The sequence below is a fragment of the Pelophylax lessonae genome, assembly GCF_965119305.1.
Source record: "Pelophylax lessonae genome assembly, chromosome: 2".
Lineage (NCBI taxonomy): Eukaryota > Metazoa > Chordata > Amphibia > Anura > Ranidae > Pelophylax > Pelophylax lessonae.
Window position 1 is genome coordinate 407,115,629 of NC_138769.1, and position 19,999 is coordinate 407,135,627.

Below are 19,999 nucleotides of genomic sequence, written 5' to 3' on the forward strand. Positions count from 1 at the left end.
TACAGTGGGAAGGCCTCCCAGGAGGCGAAAGCTTTTTTTATATTTTATATTTTCCGGGTCCAGTGGGCAGCGTGATTGACAACGGATTTACATCGAGGGACAATATTTTTTTATTATGTAATAAAGGACTTGTCAAAAACTGTTTCTTGTGCTTATTACATTGACACTTTTTTTTGTCAGCGGGGAAACCCATTGACAGCTGATGACTCATCGGTTGTTGAGGACTTCCTGATCCAGCTTCCCGGACCTGCTCTTTAACAACCAGCTTACACTGCACCCTGATTGGGCAAAGCTTTTCCCAATCAGGGCACAGAATGCACTGTGCACCCTGATGAGCACCCTGCAATGCACTGAGCACTGCAAAGTGTAAGCTGGTGCAAGTGTATTTGGGTGTTCAGCGAATGGCCGAACAGGCAAATGTTCAGCCTGAGCTCATGCTTGGGCCGAACCATTCGCCCATTTCTTCTGATGACATTCATTGAGCTTGTAATAAAATCTATCCAGTTGAGCTGTAATTGTTAAACCTGCTTATCAAACTATACAAAATCATCACCAACCTCTGCATTCATGCCCACACTCTTATGAGATACTGCACCGGCTCCAAGTATGTAGGCTCCAGGTAGGTCAATCTGCTTTGCCACTGTATTAATGTCATAAATCTTTAGAAAAAAAACAATGATATACATGAAGTTATACAAATCATACTTTTAAAAAAAAAATTCAAAGTAAACAATAGTAATCGTAATTCTCCTTGAAAAATATGTTTATTTTCAGTTCTAATGAACAAAGCCTAAACTGCACTAAAGATAAAGAGCCTAAAACCATACACAAGGACTAGAACAGAGCAAAGTGATTCATTTTAGGATTTAGGGAACCTTGGGATAAACCTTTAGTGTTTATCAAAGGGTTGAGGTTTAAAGCCAAAACTTTCCTATTTAACTTATTGAATAGTGTTGAGAACTGTTTAAATAGCTCACAGTTTTTTTGGCCATCCTTGTGCCACTCGAGACATTCATGCAGAAACAACAGGAAGAGAGATGAAATCCCCCAAAGGTAAAGTAAATCTTCTTTTACACAGCTATCACCAGAATAAAATCCCCATCAAAGGATTTCTCCTCTGTTCCTGTTCTGGTCACCCAACCCAACTCATATTGGATTTCCCCTTACTTTCAGTCTGGATGAAAATGGTCACCAGGACAAATAGAGTGAATCTTCCTAGTGAAGACACAAACAGCAATGAAAACCTTACATAGGTTTCTAGTTTTAGATACACTTTAATTATTTGTGGAAGGCAAAAATGGGACATACTCAAAGAGGACCTGAATTCTGCAAGCTGTGCCCACAAAAAGTAAGCAGAGGACAAAGGACAAGTCATTAGTATTTTTTCGGTGGTCTTCCTGCAGCTGATCTCTACCCTATTACTGACTTTTAATACCTTGTTCTACATTGTGTCCATGCATCGAGGCAGCTGTTGTGGTAGAGGAGCTATGTTTTGGTTTCTCATGTCAGAGATATCCCTTAATGACTTATGATCTGAATAATGAAGCATATTCAAAAAGCAGGAGGAGAGGTGGAAGAAGCATAGAGTGGAAAAGCAGAAGCATAGAGATGCATGCAGTACAGTTTTCTCTCCAACAAGCAGCACAGTACTGACAATCACAGGCAGTATTGTTTAAAAAAATGACCTTTTCCGGTTTTCTTGAGCCGCTCCCCTCGGGGGGTAGGCAGTCTAAATCTACACGCCATTCTCCTAAACTTTATGTGTCTTATATTAATTATGTCTTTGGCATTCTATGATTTGTTCTCATTGATCTACCTTGCAATATCCTTCCTTTTATTTATTGATTTTTTTCATCTATTATTCTGATCTGATGCATGTCCCCCCTTATTCTGTCTGTGGGGGTTTGTTGGTTGTTATTTTAACCTATACCTACTGTTCATTTTGTATACTTCTATGGATTCTATGAATAAAAATAATATTCAACCATACAAAAAAGACTTTCACCCACTACATGAACCTTCTCTCTTTTGGTTCCTCCCCATCTTTATTACAGAACTTAAAAATGTTCCACCACTCATGGGAAAGTATAGTTTTTGTGCTGCAAGGCAGCACTTCCTGCTTATTTGCCTAGGTGAGAATTATGCCCCCCCCCCCCCCCTCCGCTGCCTCCTCAGATTGAGGATGTCACACCAAGTAGTTTTACTAAGGACCCATGCACACTTCGAGATTCTGCATATTCATAGACACTGCACTGCACCCTCTTAGGTTTTTGGGAGTTGCCAAATACCGTGGCTCATCTGCTCTTACATGCAGATCTCTGGCATGTTCAGTATACCAGAGCGACATCTGTGCACATGAATGAGAATCCCTGCCACCTGCACAGACATGCAATGCACTGATGCACATGCTGGATTTCTAAAGATGGAGGCGTGAAAGAGTAAAGGGCAAAATCTCATACTACAGATATACAGGGTTGGGGCTGAAGGCATAGGAATGCCTAGACCTCCACACATACCAGGTGCACTGCTATTTTTAGAAGGGATTCATGACATAAGATAGATTTTTCAAGCTACTGCTTGCGCACAAGTAACATTTCTAGATGTTACCTATAATATAATAGGGAACTATTACTATGGAATTCAGGTCTACATTAAACTTTACTCCAAATATTACCATATTGCATTTGAAAGGAGTATATTGTTTTTTTGTGCCTATTTATTTCTAAGCCCTGGTTCACACTAGTGCGGCTTTGAAATCGCGCTACTTCGGCAAAGCTGCAAATCAGTGTGATTTGGACCCCCAATTTCACTACAACTTTTGACTTCATTTATTAAAAGTCAATGCAAGTCATAGTGAAATCTCAAAAAGTAGTGCAGGAACCTTTTTTAAAGTTGCTGCGACTTGAGTCGCAACGATTTGAACTATTCTATTGCCGTCAATGGGTGCAATTTGTCATGCGATTTTGAACTGTCAAATCTGCTAATAGTCGGAAATAAAAAATACATTTTTAAATGTTTCTTTTCACCAGGTTAATATGAAATATTGCATATTATTATTTTGTCATTTTTTTAGCAAGGGTTAAAGCTTTACTCTCATTTTTATGTGTCTTCTAGAATATACTAAAATTTGGTTTAAAAAAAAAAATGCTTACAAAAAGCAGTAACTCAAGCTGCAAATTAGACAAATAAAATTGAAAGTATAGTAAACAAAACTAGAAAATTTACCCAAATCACATTACAAATGCAATTTTTATAGTTTTAGCTGAAAAAAAAAAATATCGAAGATCTAATTTGTTGCCTTATTTTATTACACTTTTATAAGTTGTTGTAAATGAGCACAAAACGTTAATTATACAAAAAGTAAAAACAAAATAAATATTAAGGGTTAGACTTCATTGGTTAAAGTATACATACAAAAACATACTTTATCGAGGCGTGCAGTTGGCACTAGATATGGGACACCTCCAACATCTGCAATTCTTGACTTGCCACACAATCCTGCAGACATCACACAAAAGAAAAGTCTTTTCATATTAACATTTAAAATCTTACATTTCTATTAGATACTACATTTATCCATTGATCCATATTGGTATCCAAAGCCTGAAGTGTGTGTGTGTGTATATATATATATATATAAAAACAGGGTGTATATAACCTCTGGCTGTTCAATACTATCACCTTCCTCTCTTACGCTGATTGTCTGTTTTCAGTAACCCTTTATTCTTCTCTATGAAGCAGAGGGTGTAAATCAGGGCTCTCCAAACTTTTTAAACAAAGGGCCAGTTAACTGTCCTTCAGACTTTAGGGGGGTTGGACTGTGGCCATCGGGAGTATAAAATGTCCCAGTAAACAGTCCCCCAATATTGGTATCAGTGGGAGGGATAGTGCCTCATCATTGGTGTCTTTGGATCCCATTTTTGGTGTCAGCGGGAGGAATTGTGCCCCATCATTTGTGTCTTTGGGCCCCATTGTTGGTGTCATTGAGAGGAATTGTGCCCCATTATCGGTGTCTTTGTGCCCCATTATTGGTGTCAGTGGGAGGAATTGTGCCCCATCATTAGTGTCTATGGGCCCCTGTCTATGGGCCCCATAGTGGGTGTCATTGGGAGAAATTGTGCCCCATCATTGGTGTCTTTGGGCCCCATTGTTGGGGTCATTGAGAGGAATTGTGCCCCATTATCGGTGTCTTTGTGCCCCATTATTGGTGTCAGTGGGAGGAATTGTGCCCCATCATTAGTGTCTATGGGCCCCATAGTGGGTGTCATTGGGAGAAATTGTGCCCCATCATTGGTGTCTTTGTGCCCCATTGTTGCTGTCAGTGGGAGGAATTGTCCCCCATCATTAGTGTTTATGGTCCCTATTGTTGGTGTTATTGGGAAGAATTGTGCCCCATCGTTGGTGTCATTGGACCCCATTGTTGGTTTCATTGAGGGACTGTGCCCCATCATTGGTGTCATTGGGAGGAATTGTGCCCGACATTGGTGTTAGTGAATTTAACAGCATCCCAAGGGCTGAAAAAAAGCAAGTTTGGAGACCACTGGTGTAAATGGACAGGTGTCTGTTTATACCCACTTACATCCAACCTGATCGGATAACAGTGGGGTGTAAATGGACCAGCGGTCCATTTACATCTGACCGCCCATAGAGGAGAGCGGGCTGTGTCTGCATCCACTCTGTGTAAGCGCAGTGGAAACATACCAGTCAACTGCCTGCTGAGCAGATTTCTCCTTGTGAAAGGTGCCTAACTAAACAATAGAATGCTTTTGCTGTGTTTTCGAAGAGTGCAGCTCAGTTCTGCTGCTCTCCTTTTCTCACCCAGTGTCCGTAGTTTCTGAACGCACAAGCATCAATCACCTCCTGTATGAGCTTAATTGTATATGGATCCCTTGCTACAATTCCTTTAGTAACAGGTTTCACTCTACAATAGTAGTGGTAAATCTGCATAAAGGCCAAAACTTTTAGGCATACCACCTACTTTCTCTATCTTTTAACGCACACTTTGAGAATCTAACAGTTTGCAGTAAAAGCAGAGCATACAATTTCCGTACAGGGGTGATGAGTCTGTAAAACTGTGCAAGACTACAGTTCAGCTTTAGGTGCCAAAATGTAACCTATAACATAATTGAAATAACACACTAAATAATTATGAAAAAAAATACTAATATCAAAAGAACTGACCTTACCTTTTACTGGGAATCCAAATGGTTCCTGTGTCAGATCAGGACAGTCCACAACTTTGACCTGTACCTCTTCATAATTCTTCTTTAGCCCGCTTTCCAGTACTAGAACCAAACAGTCAAACAATAAAAATAAGCCAATCCTAACATGTCTATCATTGACTAGGATTTGAATTGTGGTGTGGTCACAGGGACAGGAAGTGGAGGGAATATCCTGGAGGAAACAGAAACCCTAGAGAGGTTACATTCCTTCTCTACTCTATCCAAATAAAAAAAATAATAATAATTTCTAAAATACTGCTTTAAAGGTGGACATAATCAAGTTTAAAAATGGTAACTTACTTGTTGTAATTTCTTCTAGGGCAGGGAGATGGAGGGCACAGCTCTCAGTGTCTGCCATTCTTCCACCAGACTACAGTGTGATCAAACCTTTAATATTACGAGTTTCCAGAACAGGTCAAAGTTTAGTTTGTGAGGTTCAGACAACTGTGAAAAGATCATATTAATGATTAAAATAGGTTTAAGCTAAAATAGGTAGATGGTTTACTGCTATGCTATCTGCCAAAAATAACTTAAGACAGAATTAAACTAAAAACAAAAAATGTTATGTATTGCAGCTTGCCAATGTGGTGGTTGTATTAGTGTTGCTTTAGGCTCTTTGCCCTCTGTTTTCACCTGGTGATCTGGCCAGTTACACACCTCCTGTATTAGGAGTGCTCCACTCTGGGTGAAGGAGCAGAAGAGACACCTTTAATCATCATCATTGTCACTTTGGGGGGAAGAGGAATGTTGGATGTACTAGCAGATTTAGATACACTAACAAATTGAAGCTAAATTCCAGATAACACATTCTAAGCAGTTACAGCAGCAGTTTATTTTCCTTTTAGGATTACGGTTTTACATAAATAAGAGTTGATCACTGTAAGCACCCCTGTCAGTGTTAAATGCTTTTGTTCAACCCTCTAACTCAGGAGTCTTCAAACTATGGCCCTCCAGTTGTTCAGGAACTACAATTCCCATCATGCCTAGTCCTGTCTGTGAATGTCAGAGTTTTACAATGCCTCATGGGATGTGTAGTTCTGCAACAGCTGGAGGGCCGTAGTTTGAGGATCCCTGCTCTAACTGTTACATCTGCAAGAGAGCTTTTTCTGTTGAAAAACAACAGACTTACTGGCCAGATCAGCAGGTACATATAAATAAAAGAATGAAAGAAAACATACAAAAGAAAATGAACGCAGACTCCAGATCTAAGAATTGGTAAAATGCAATATAGCAAATATTAGACAATAATAATAATAATAATTTCAGTATTTCTGTCTGGGCAACAGGGGAAGAGGACTACAGGCTGAAGATTTTTGCAAGCAGTGTAAAAAGAGAGCTGCAAGCATGAGCAGTGCTAGGGGGCATGTAGGGGGGACTACGGTGGTAAACAGTGCTGACAGAGACCTGTGGGGGGGGGGGGGAGTGCAGGAAGAGAATTCCATGGGATGAGTGCAGGGGTAAGCATAGGGGGGAGGAGTGCTGGAAGAGACTTGCAGGGGTTAAGTGCAGGGATGAGCAGTGCTGGAAGAGACTTGCAGGGGTCAGCTTTTCTGGAAGAGACTCGCAGGGGGGAGCGGTCCTGGGAGAGACTCGCAGGGGGGGAGCGGTCCTGGGAAAGACTCACAGGGGGGGGAACGGTCCTGGAAAAGATTTGCAGGGGGGGAGCGGTCCTGGGAGAGACTCGCAGGGGGGGGGGCGGTCCTGGGAGAGACTCAAAGGGGGGAGCGGTCCTGGGAGAGACTCACAGGGGGGGGAGCGGTCCTGGGAGAGACTCACAGGGGGGGGAGCGGTCCTGGGAGAGACTCGCAGGGGGGGGAGCGGTCCTGGGAGAGACTCGCAGGGGGGGGAGCGGTCCTGGGAAAGACTCACAGGGGGGGGAATGGTCCTGGAAAAGATTTGCAGGGGGGGAGCGGTCCTGGGAGAGACTCGCAGGGGGGGGGAGCGGTCCTGGGAGAGACTCAAAGGGGGGAGCGGTCCTGGGAGAGACTCGTAGGGGGGGGGAGCGGTCCTGGGAGAGACTCGCAGGGGGGGGAGCGGTCCTGGGAGAGACTCGCAGGGGGGGGAGCGGTCCTGGGAGAGACTCGCAGGGGGGGGAGCGGTCCTGGGAGAGACTCGCAGGGGGGGGGCGGTCCCGGGAGAGACTCGCAGGGGGGAGTGGTCCTGGGAGAGACTCACAGGGGGGAGTGGTCCTGGGAGAGACTCCTAGGGGGGGAGCGGTCCTGGGAGAGACTCACAGGGGGGGGAACGGTCCTGGGAGAGACTCACAGGGGGGAGTGGTCCTGGGAGACACTCCTAAGGGGGGAGCGGTCCTGGGAGAGACTCACAGGGGGGGAGCGGTCCTGGGAGAGACTCGCAGGGGGGAGCGGTCCTGGGAGAGACTCGCAGGGGGGGAGCGGTCCTGGGAGAGACTCGCAGGGGGGGAGCGGTCCTGGGAAAGACTCGCAGGGGGGGGAGCGGTCCTGGGAGAGACTCATAGGGGGGGAACGGTCCTGGAAGAGACTCGCAGGGGGGAGTGGTCCTGGGAGAGACTCCTAGGGAGGGAGCGGTCCTGGGAGAGACTCGCAGGGGGTGTGGTCTTGGGAGAGACTCGCAGGGGGAAGCGGTCCTGGAAGAGACTCGCAGGGGGGGGCGGTCCTGGGAGAGACTCACAGGGGGGGGAGTGGTCCTGTGAGAGACTCGCAGGGGGGAGTGGTCCTGTGAGAGACTTGCAGGGGTGGAGTGGTCCTGGAAGAGACTTGCAGGGGTGAGCAGTGCTGGAAGAGACTTGCAGGGGTGAGCAGTGCTGGAAGAGACTTGCAGGGGTGAGCAGTGCTAGAAGAGACTTGCAGTGGGGAGGGCAGGGTGAGCAGTCCTGTAAGAGACTTGCAGGGGGGAGGGCAGGGGTGAGTAGTGCTGGAAAAGACCTACAGCGGGGACTGCAGGGGTAAGCAGTACAGAAAGAGACTTGCAGGGAGGAGTGTGGGGGTGAGCAGTCCCGGAAGAGACATGCAGGGGTGAGCAGTCCTGGAAGAGACATGCAGGGGGGAGTGCAGGGGTGAGCAGTCCCGGAAGAGACATGCAGGGGTGAGCAGTCCTGAAAGAGACATGCAGGGGGGAGTGAAGGGGTGTGCAGTCCTGAAAGAGACATGCAGGGGGGAGTGCAGGGGTGAGCAGTCCTGAAAGAGACATGCAGGGGGGGGTGCAGGGGTGAGCAGTCCTGAAAGCGACATGCAGGGGGGGTGCAGCGGTGAGCAGTCCTGAAAGCAACATGCAGGGGGGGCGGTGCAGGGGTGAGCAGTGATGAAAGAGACATGCAGGGGTGAGCAGTCCTGAAAGAGACATGCAGGGGTTAGCAGTTCCGGAAGAGACTTGCAGGGGGGAGTGCAGGGGTGAGCAGTCCTGAAAGAGACATGCAGGGGGAGTGCAGGGGGAGTGCAGGGGTGAGCAGTCCTGAAAGAGACATGCAGGGGGGGGTGAGGGGTGCAGGGGTGAGCAGTCCTGAAAGAGACATGCAGGGGGGAGGGATGCAGGGGTGAGCAGTCCTGAAAGAGACATGCAGGGGTGAGCAGTCCTGAAAGAGACATGCAGGGGTGAGCAGTCCTGGAAGAGACATGCAGGGGTGAGCAGTTCCGGAAGGGACTTGCAGGGGGGAGTGCAGGGGTCAGCAGTTCTGGAAGAGATTGCAGAGGGGAGTGCAGGGGTCAGCAGTCCTGAAAGAGACATGCAGGGGGGTGTGCAGGGGTGAGCAGTCCTGAAAGAGACATGCAGGGGTGAGCAGTCCTGGAAGAGACTTGCAGGGGTGGGCAGTCCTGGAAGAGACTTGCAGGGGTGAGCAGTCCTGGAAGAGACTTGCAGGGGTGAGCAGTCCTGGAAGAGACTTGCAGGGGTGAGCATTCCTGGAAGAGACTTGCAGGGGTGAGTGCAGGGGTCAGCAGTCCTGGAAGAGACTTGCAGGAGGGAGTGCAGGGGTCAGCAGTTCTGGAAGAGACTTGCAGGGGTGAGCAGTTCCGGAAGAGATTGCAGGGGGGAGTGCAGGGGGTCAGCAGTTCTGGAAGAGACTTGCAGGGGGGGAGTGCAGGGGTCAGCAGTTTCGGAAGAGACTTGCAGGGGGGAGTGCAGGGGTCAGCAGTTCTGGAAGAGACTTGCCGGGGGAGTGCAGGGGTCAGCAGTTTTGGAAGAGACTTGCAGGGGGGAGTGCAGGGGTCAGCATTTCTGGAAGGGAGTGCAGGGGTCAGCAGTTCTGGAGGAGACTTGCAGGGGGGAGTGCAGGGGTCAGCAGTTCTGGAAGAGACTTGCAGGGGGGGAGTGCAGGGGTCAGCAGTTCTGGAAGAGACTTGCAGGGGGGAGTGCAGGGGTCAGCAGTTCTGGAAGAGACTTGCAGGGGGGAGTGCAGGGGTCAGCAGTTCTGGAAGAGACTTGCAGGGGGGAGTGCAGGGGTCAGCAGTTCTGGAAGAGACTTGCAGGGGGGAGTGCAGGGGTCAGCAGTTCTGGAAGAAACTTGCAGGGGGGAGTGCAGGGGTCAGCAGTTCTGGAAGAGACTTGCAGGGGGGAGTGCAGGGGTCAGCAGTTCTGGAAGAAACTTGCAGGGGGGGAGTGCAGGGGTCAGCAGTCCTGGAAGAGACTTGCACGGGGTGTGCAAGGGTGAGCAGTTCTGGAAGAGACTTTCAGGGGGGAGTGCAAGGTTGAGCAGTTTTGGAAGCACAGTGCAGAAGTTAGCAGTGTTGGAAGAAGATGCCAAGGGGATGCAGAAGTAAGAAATACTGAGGTGGGTGGGGAGTGATTAAAGGACACTTGTACTAATAATAATTCTTACATTTTTCCTTGATCTAGCAAACTTTGCTGTGGCACCATGCCCAGTCTGTCCGCTGAAAAAAAAATACCTGCTGGGACATTTTTCTAGTGAACATGTGAGCTATGGCCTCATGCATTCCTATAGGCAATTTATACTTTTGGTGGCCTCCAGCAGACCCGCACAGTATAGCTTACTCATAGGAACTTTGTTGTAGGGTGGCAGGGCTGCAGAGTGAAGATCTTTTGCTCGAGGAGGAAGGTAAGTTGGTGGGCTGCATTTAAAGAGGGTCAGGGAATTGATTAAAGGACAAATATACCAAAGGTGCAGTTGTCCTGTAAGTACTCCATCCCATTCTGCAATGTATGTCACGATGTTTTTGTTGGTGTGGTTAAAAGTTGGCATGGTAGTCTTTTTATTTTTTTATGGTTTCTCTATTCTACTGTATTGCATCTAATTGCCATAAGATGTGCTTTGTTATATAACTAAGATACTGTATTCCTTCTGGATTTTGTATACCCCACCCTTCATTTTGTCTCATTCCCTTTTTTTTTTGCTCAATAATCTTTAGTTTGGACAAAAAGTGGGTATGGTCATTGGGGCGACCCCAGATTTCATTTTTGAAAATCTGGTCACCTTACTATTATTATACACGATTTTTATAGCGCCAACAGTTTGCACAGCACTTAAAGCGGAGTTCCACCCAAAAAAAAACAGCATCAGGTAGAGTAAAAAAACCTGAAAAAGAATTGGATAGTTAATATTTTTTTTTTGTTTCACTTGTTTTCAACTTGTTTCACGTTGTTTTTGATGAAAATTAACCCTCCTTCCTCCTTATGTGGCCGCGGCCCCCGACGTCACTTCCTCCTTTGCATTGCGTCCTGGGAGATGAGAGCCATCAATCCCAGGATGCAATGGGAATGGCCGGCCGCTACTCTGATTGCCGATCGCAATCTACAGCGCATGCACGAGATTGCGATCGGCATTCTAGGTAGCTAAACCAGGAAGAAGGACACAGCGGCTTCAGACGCCCACACCGGAGATGGCTGCACCCTTCAATCAATTTTAAAAGGTAAAATTTTATCTATATTCATTTACTGTACACTACTGTAATGTGGGGTTAGTGTTAGTGTAATTGCGGTTAGCTTAGGATTAGGGGGGGTATTTTTAGTTAAAAAATGTGTATGTGGCCGGAACTCCGCTTTAACAAAATGAGGCAGACATTACAGTTGCAATACAATTTGGTACAAAAGCAATCAGAGGGCTCTGCTCGTTAGAGCTTACAATCTAAAAGGGAGGGTCAATTGATACAAAAGGTATTATTAAAATAATTGAACACACACATTGTGCACATACATTATACATTAAACACATTTAGGATGTAACTGTGTAAACACCTGTTGCACAACAGATGGAAAGTATCCCAGCACCCGCTGGCTCCGGAATGAGGGCAGTCATTTGGGTGTTAGCCGGTTTATCATTTTGTGTGTTGTATCAAAGATTAATGCAGTATCAAGGCTAAACTGGTCTTAACAGCAAGGAGCACTGGAAGGGCAAATGCATGTGAAAAAAGCCAAGGAGTTTCCAGTCACAACTTACCAACCAGCCTGCGACTAATGCCCCGTACACACGTACCGATTGTTGGCCGAACGATCGGCCGTATTTTGTCCGGTGCTGTCCTGTCGGTTGAAAACTGCAAAAGACTGCACACGAATTTTGTCGGCCAACAACAGCCGACTGCAGAAGTGATGTCATGTGATGGTTAACTTTCCTTGTCTTTTTTCTTTGCCCAGTCTTGCAAATCTGCTGTCTGTCGGCCGAAATCTGTACTGACTGGCGAACAATCGGCCGTTCTGTTGTCGGCGTACAAAAGTTTTAATGCCTGCACGACAGATTCTTTTTGGCCGAAAGTGCGCTGTCGGCTGTCGGAAGCATCATACTAACAAGCCTACAATCGGCCGATCGGCCGAATATTTACGGCCGACAATCAGTACGTGTGTACGAGGCATTACCGAATGAACCTGTCTAAGGGTCCTTTCACACGGATTTTGATCCGCTCCGGCACTTATTTTTTTTTTTTTTTTTTTTTTACGGTCCTTTTCCGTTTTTTAAACGGAAGAAAAATAGGGTTCTGTTCCGTTCCAAAAAAACGGAACAGAGCTGAAAGGACGCAAATCGGATGTCAGTGGATGGTCATTCGCTGACATCCGCAATCCCATTGACATACATTATGTCCGTATATCACCCGCAAACGGTTGGGATGATATACCGACATACGGAACGCCCGTGTAAAGGGGCCTAAGGGTCCTTTCACACGGGCGGTCCGTATGTCCGTTTTTAACCACTTAAGCCCCGGAGGATTTGGCTGCTAAAGGACCAGGGGTTTTTTTGCGATTTTTTACTGCGTGACTTTAACGGACAATTGCGCGGTCGTGCGACGCTGTACCTAAACGAATTTGACGTCCTTTTTTTCCCACAAACAGAGCTTTCTTTTGGTGGTATTTGATCACCTGTGCGATTTTTTGATCACGCGCTATAAACAAAAAAAGAGCGTAAATTTTGCAAAAATAACAATATTTTTCACATTTTTTTATATGAAATTCCCCAAAAAAAAAAAAGTAAAAATCAAAATTTTTTAACATTTTTCGGCCAATTTGTTTTATGCTACCTATGTTTGGTAAAAAAAATCGCAAAAAGCGTATTTTGATTGGTTTGCGCAAAAGTTATCGCGTTTACTAACAAAGGCAAAGATTTTTGTCATTTTTGGTGTTTTTTTTTTTAACGCGTAATGGCGGCGATCTGCGATTTTTTTTTCGGTACTGCGACATTGCGGCGGACAGATCGGACCCTTGACTGACATTTTTGACACTTTTGGGGGTACCAGTGACATTACTGCAGTAATCAGTGCTATACATATGCACTGTTACTGCAAAAATGACACTGGCAGGGAAGGGGTTAACTTTATTGGACAGGGAGGGGTTAAGTGTGTCCTAGGGGCGTGATTCTAACTGTGCAGGGACATTCCTATTGGTGTAAAAGCAAAGATCAACCGTTCTACATAGTAGAACGGACAGATCTTCACTTTTACACAGGGAGAACTGACAGGCAGCTTGTTTACACAAGCTGCTCTGTCTTTCTCCCTTCACAGGAGCGATCGCAGTGTGACTGGCGGACATCGAGTCCGCCGGTCACACGCACTGACTTGTCTGTGAACGAGCCGCGGCGGGCGCGCGCCCGCCTGCGATAGGCTCGCAAGTCAGTGACAGGCGAGTGACGTACCGATACGTCACTCTGCCTGGCCGGGGCTGACCGCCGCAGTATATAGTCGTGCGGCGGTCGGCAACCGGTTAATTCCATTTTTTTGCGGATGAAAAACTGACATAATGCATGTCAATGGGATTGCAGATGTCAGCGGATGACCATCCACTGACATCCGATTTGCTTCCCTTCCTATCAGTTCCATTTTTTGGAACGGAAGAGAATCCTATTTTTCTTCCGTTTAAAAAAACAAAACGGATGCAGAAACGGATGTCAGCGGTGTAATCCGCAATCCCATTGACATGCATTATCTCCGTTTATCGTCCGCAAATGGATGGGATGATAAACGGACATACGGATCCGTGTCCGTAAAAAAAATAAAAAAAAAAGAGCAGAACAAAAAACGGTCCGCCCCGTGTGAAAGGACCCCAACAGTATGCGTTAAAAACAGCGGTTTTATTTCTGGAAACCGCTTGTAAATAAAAATCTACCACTTTATAAAGATAAACACTCATAGGGGATGTCCTGAAGAAATATGATAAAGTATGGTATAAGTGGCTAGCGGAACCTTCGACAGCTTCTTATATGTCCTCGGATGCTTGAGGTGTCACTTCTCAGCTCTTTTATGTTTTTTTTTTTTTATTTCGCTCGTCTGTACTTGACCGAGTAATGTATGTATTATATAATCGTAGGTCCTTCTATTGCTTTGCTGCACTGTGACATATTGCCCGTGACTTTTTGTTTTGTATTGTAGCTTGTTATGTTTTCTATCAATAAAAAAGGAAAAAAGATTTAAAAAACAAAAAAACAAAACAGGGGTTTAGTTGCACACATTTGCAAATACACGTGTAAGCTGCAGGCCCCGGCAAGGCACCCCATGCTTTCTGCAGACCCTAAGACCGCATTCACACTAGTCCGACTTGGACCGCGACTTGTCAGCCTGACAAGTCGCGGTCCGTCACGCTCCCATTGTGCGGTACAGGAGCCGTTCTAATAGGAGCGACACAAGTCACTACGACTTAGAAAAAGGGTCCTGTACTACTTTGGGGCGACCTGGAGGCGACTTGCATAGACATTCATTTTATGAAGTCCGTGCAAGTCGCGCTGCACGCGACTTCGCAGGTCGCCCCTAAGTCGGAGCGACGTAGTGTGAACCGAGACTAAAGCCTCGTACACACGCGTCGAAAATTGGCAGGGAATTTTCGTCCGACGATCGATCTGCCGATTTTCGGCTTGTTAGTATGATGCTTTCGACAACCGACTCCGACTTTTCGGCCGAAAAAAAATCTGGTGTGCAGGCTATAAAACTTTTGTCCTCCGTCAAAACACGTCCGATTTTCGTGCAGTTAGTACAGATTTCGACAGGGAAAAATCTAATGAGAAAGTCTGGGCATGCTCAGAGAAGAAAGAACACAAAGAAAGCAAACCAACACATGAGATCACTTCTGAAGTAGAATTTTGTTGGGCGAGAAAAGTCCAGTGCAGTCTAGGCACAATCCAACCAACAAAACACCACTCTGGACAAAAGTCGGACGACCAGTCGGCCGATAATCGTTGCGTGTGTACGAGGCATAACTCTACATTTAAGGAGTCCCCACAGTGAGAGCACATGTATTATAATGGATAGATGGAGGACAGGTGACGTTATTAACTCAGACTCGTCTTTTTTATTTAATAAAACATTGGGGGAATTCAAGATCTTGTATTTTTATACTGAAAATATTTCAGAACATTTGTGCAAGGATTGTTTAACCTAACTGATGCTTTAACCGGTTGCCGACCGCCGCACGACTATTTACTACGGCGGTCAGCCCCGGCCAGGCAAAGTGACGTATATATACGTCACTAGCCTGGGAGCCAATAGCGGGCGAGCGGGCGCCGCCGGAGGCGCGCTCCCGCCTCGGCTCGTTCACTCACACATCTCCGTGCTTGTGACCGGCGGACCCGATGTCCGCCGGTCACTCGCAATCGTCCGCTGTGAAGGGAGAAAGGCAGGCGGCTAATGTAAACAAAGCCACCTGTCATCCTCCCTGTGTAAAAGCACAGATCACTCGGTCCTGCTATGTAGGACCGTTGATCTGTGCTGTTACACACACAGCCACATCCCAGCACAGTTAGAAGCACGCCCCTAGGGACACACATAGTCACTGCATCTCTAATAAAATTAACCCGTTCCTTGCCAGTGTCATTTTTACAGTAACAGTGCATATGTATAGCACTGATTACTGTAGTAATGTCACTGGTACCCCCAAAAGTGTCAAAAATGTCAAGTCAAGGGTCCGATCTGTCCGCCGCAATGTCGCAGTAACGCAAAAAAAAAATCGCAGATCGCCGCCATTACTCTTTAAAAAAAAACAACAAAAATGACAAAAATCTTTCCCTTAGTTAGTAAACGCAATAACTTTTGCGCAAACCAATTAAAATACGCTTATTGTGATTTTTTTTACCAAACAGGTAGCAGAAAACAAATTGGCCAAAAATTAAAAAAAAATTAGATTTTTACATTTTTTGTTTGGGAATTTCATATAAAAAAATGTGAAAAATATTGTTATTTTTGCAAAATTGTCGCTCTTTTTTTGATTATAGCGCATGATCAAAAAAAATCACACAGGTGATCAAATACCACCAAAAGAAAGCTGTTTGTGCGAAAAAAAGGACGTCAAATTAGTTTAGGTACAGCGTCGCACGACCGTGCAATTGTCCGTTAAAGTCACGCAGTGCCGAATCGCAAAATACCCCCTGGTCAGGAAGGGGGTAAAATCTTCCGGGGCTTAAGTGGTTAAATCCTCTAAATACATTTTAAATAGTTTTAGCAGCTGTGTGAAAATAGAGTGTCAGCACAAGGGGTAAATCTGGGACTTATACAATGCTGTGAAGAAGCAGCCCCCAGTGTGTGTGATCTCCTACCTCCAGTGCTGTTCTCTGACTTCTCTAGTCCCTGTACACCAGTCTCTCCTATACATCTCCCTACTGTGTGTGTGTGAGCCTTCCTGCTCTGGGTCACATGCTCATCACATCACCAATCCCATCATGCTTCTCTCTTTAAAGCTACACATCACCTCCTCGATGCATAATATGATAAAATGTACACCCAAACAAAACAACCCTCAGGAGGTGGTGTGTTCCTTTAAGGAAAGAGGCATGATGGGATTGGTGATGGGATGATCATGTGACCTAAAGCAGGAAGCAAAGTGTGATGGCATGCAATGTGCAGAGCTGTGTGTAGGAGAGTGCAGTAGAAATGCTGGATGTGGAGGATAGAAGCAGCCTGTGAAGTGTTATAAGAAGAATCTAGAGGTAGGAAATCACACATACACTGAGGGGTAGGTTACTACAACATTGCTCTGATTAGAAATAAGAATAATCTGTAGGAAAGGGTTCAGCAGATTGTATTCAGGGAGACATCACATTTACACAAATATCAGTTTATTTCCACAAGTAAAAATACAATCATTAGTGCTGTTGTGAAGCAGAGCACAATGCTGTGACATGCTGGATGTCCTACACTACAGGCTTGTGCATTGAAAGCATATGGAATTTAACCACTTTACCACTGAGCCTATTTTTTACACTTTTTATTTACAAGTTAAAATCAGTATTTTTTGCTAGAAAACTACTTAAAACCCCCAAACATTATATATATTTTTTTTAGCAAAGACTCTGGAGAATAAAATCGCGGTCATTGCAATATTTTTTGTCGCGCAGTAGCCTTTCAAACGCCATTTTTTTGGAAAAATCACATTTCACTGCATTTAAAAAAAAAACTAAACATTAAAGTTAGCCCATTTTGTATATTGTGAAAGATGTCACGCCGAGTAAATAGATACCCAACATGTTACGGTTTAAAATTGTGCCCACCCGTGGAATGGCGACAAACTACGGTCAATAAAAATATCTATAGGCGACGCTTTAAAAATTTTTAACGGTTACCAGTTTAGAGTTAGAGTGTAGTTTTTTTTTTTTAATTATTGCTCACGCTCTGGCGATCGCGGTGATACCTCACATGTGTGATTTGAACAGCGATTTAATTTGCGGCGCGACTTCCATATACGTTTTCTTTCATGCGTGAGCTAACGGGGGCGGCTACATTTTTTTTTTTTTTTCTATTTATTTTTTTTAATTTTAACACAAGTTTTTAAAAAAATAAAAAAATTTGATCACTTTTATTGCTGTCACAAGCAATGTAAACATCCCATGTGACAGCAATATGCAGTGACAGGTACTCTTTATGCAGGGAGGGACCCTAAACCCCTCCACTACACTTCCATGTACAGTAAACCCCCGCTCCATTGTGGTTCCGTTTTTGCGGTCCATGTATATTGCGTTTTTTTTTGTAATGTTATTTTACTATATAAATCATTAAAATGAAATATTTTTGTGTTTTCCATAGCTCTTGCTATGTCACTCAGTATCTTTTATGTGTTTAAATGAGTTTCTATTGTTTTAAAAGTGTGTTTAAAGACCTTAAAATGCTTTTACACGTACAGTGACAGTAAAAAAAACACGCCTACAATGCATTTTAATAGGGTTTTTCTATTTCGCGGATTTTCACTTTTTGCAGCTAGGTCCGGAACGTAACCCCCGCAATGGAGGGGGGGTTTACTGTATTCAAAACGCAGAAAGCGGCATTTTTTAATACTGTCACTTTTTGAATCTGCCGCCTTTAGCAGCAGAGTAACCCGGACGTGACGTCATGGACGCCACCTCTGGGTTACGTCATCGGAGACCCGATCGAAGCCGCTTCCGGCTTTGATCGGGACTCCATCCAGCCGGCGGACGTGACGGCTGGGTGCTCAGGTCTCCCGGTGGGACGGGAGACCCGGGCAAAGCCGCGGGGGGTTGTCCCCTCCCGGTCGTTGGGGTAACAATCAAGCGGCTCCCGAGCCGCATCGGTCGTTACCGCCGGAAAGCCGACCATTGGCTCTAAAAAACGGTACCGGGTTGATGCTTCTAGCTAGAGGCATCATCCCGGTACAACCACGCAGAGTCAGCCGACGTAGGTCTACGTGGCTAGACATAAAGTGGTTAAAGGGCTAGTTTACTTGGGACTGTCATTGCTGCTCCTCAGAATAGTGATCTATGGTGGATTGCTTTTCAGAGGCAGTTGGCACAGACGTGACACTTGTTTTAGCCCCAGAAAGACTGCACCACCACAACCGTGTGCATTACATGCAGTTGCAGCATGATCTCATTCCCTTGGCTCTGCCCAATAGGAATGAGTTCAGGAGAGTTAGAGCCTGTCTGTGCTATCCTATTCTTACAAGTCAAAATCTGTATTTTTTGCTAGAAAATTACTTAGAACCCCCAAACATTGTGTGTGTGTGTGTATATATATATATATATATATATATATATATATATATAGTACAGACCAAAGGTTTGGACACACCTTCTTATTCAAAGAGTTTTCTTTATTTTCATGACTATGAAAATTGTAGAGTCACACTTTAAGAGGAAGTCCCCTGAAATGGTTTTCTCTTCACAGGTGTGCCCTGTCAGGTTTAATAAGTGTGATTTCTTGCCATATAAATGGGGTTGGGACCATCAGTTGTGTTGTGCAGAAGTCAGGTGGATACACAGCTGATAGTCCTACTGAATAGACTGTTAGAATTTGTATTATGGCAAGAAAAAAGCAGCTAAGTACAGGAAAACGAGTGGCCATTATTACTTTAAGAAATGAAGGTCAGTCAGTCCGAAAAATTGGGAAAACTTTGAAAGTGTCCCCAAGTGCAGTCACAAAAACCATCAAGCGCTACAAAGAAACTGGCTCGCATGCGGACCGCCCCAGGAAAGGAAGACCAAGAGTCACCTCTGCTGCGGAGGATAAGTTCATCCGAGTCACCAGCCTCAGAAATCGCAGGTTAACAGCAGCTCAGATTAGAGACCAGGTCAATGGCACACGGAGTTCTAGCAGCAGACACATCTCTAGAACAACTGTTAAGAGGAGACTGTGTGAATCAGGCCTTCATGGTAGAATATCTGATAGGAAACCACTGCTAAAGAAAGGCAACAAGCAGAAGAGACTTGTTTGGGCTAAAGAACACAAGGAATTGACATTAGACCAGTGGAAATCTGTGGTTTGCTCTGATGAGTCCAAATTTGAGATCTTTGGTACCAACCACCGTGTCTTTGTGTGACGCAGAAAAGGTGAACGGATGGACTCCACATGCCTGGTTCCCACCGTGAAGCATGGAGGAGGTGGTGTGATGGTGTGGGGGTGCTTTGCTGGTGACACTGTTGGGGATTTATTCAAAATTGAAGGCATACTGAACCAGCATGGCTACCACAGCATCTTGCAGCGGCATGCTATTCCATCCGGTTTGCCTTTAGTTGGACCATCATTTATTTTTCAACAGGACAATGACCCCAAACACACCTCCAGGCTGTGTAAGGGCTTTTTGACCAAGAAGGAGAGTGATGGGGTGCTGCGCCAGATGACCTGGCCTCCACAGTCACCGCACCTGAACCCAATCGAGATGGTTTGGGGTGAGCTGGACCGCAGAGTGAAGGCAAAAGGGCCAACAAGTGCTAAGCATATCTGGGAACTCCTTCAAGACTGTTGGAAGACCATTTCAGGTGACTACCTCTTGAAGTGTGACTCTACAATTTTCATAGTCATGGATGTCACTGCATCTCTAATAAAGTTAACCCCTTCCCTGCCAGTGTCATTTTTACAGTAACAGTGCATATGTATAGCACTGATTACTGTAGTAATGTCACTGGTACCCCCAAAAGTGTCAAAAATGTCAGT

General features: G+C 45.4%; 1 protein-coding gene across 1 annotated transcript in view; it reads right to left on the reverse strand.

The window, feature by feature from the left end:
• The window catches only part of LOC309547345 (ester hydrolase C11orf54 homolog), a 37,568-nt gene extending 21,373 nt beyond the window's left edge, over positions 1–16,195 (reverse strand). Inside the window, exons 1-5 of the mRNA XM_082247183.1 lie at positions 16,156–16,195; positions 5,523–5,592; positions 5,187–5,285; positions 3,425–3,498; positions 558–659 (exon numbers count right to left, since the gene is read on the reverse strand). Of these exons, the coding sequence (XP_082103309.1) occupies positions 558–659; positions 3,425–3,498; positions 5,187–5,285; positions 5,523–5,580 (333 nt within the window). The 5' untranslated portion in view covers positions 5,581–5,592; positions 16,156–16,195. The remainder of the gene's footprint in view (positions 1–557; positions 660–3,424; positions 3,499–5,186; positions 5,286–5,522; positions 5,593–16,155) is intronic.
• Between the last annotated feature and the right edge of the window lie 3,804 nt (positions 16,196–19,999).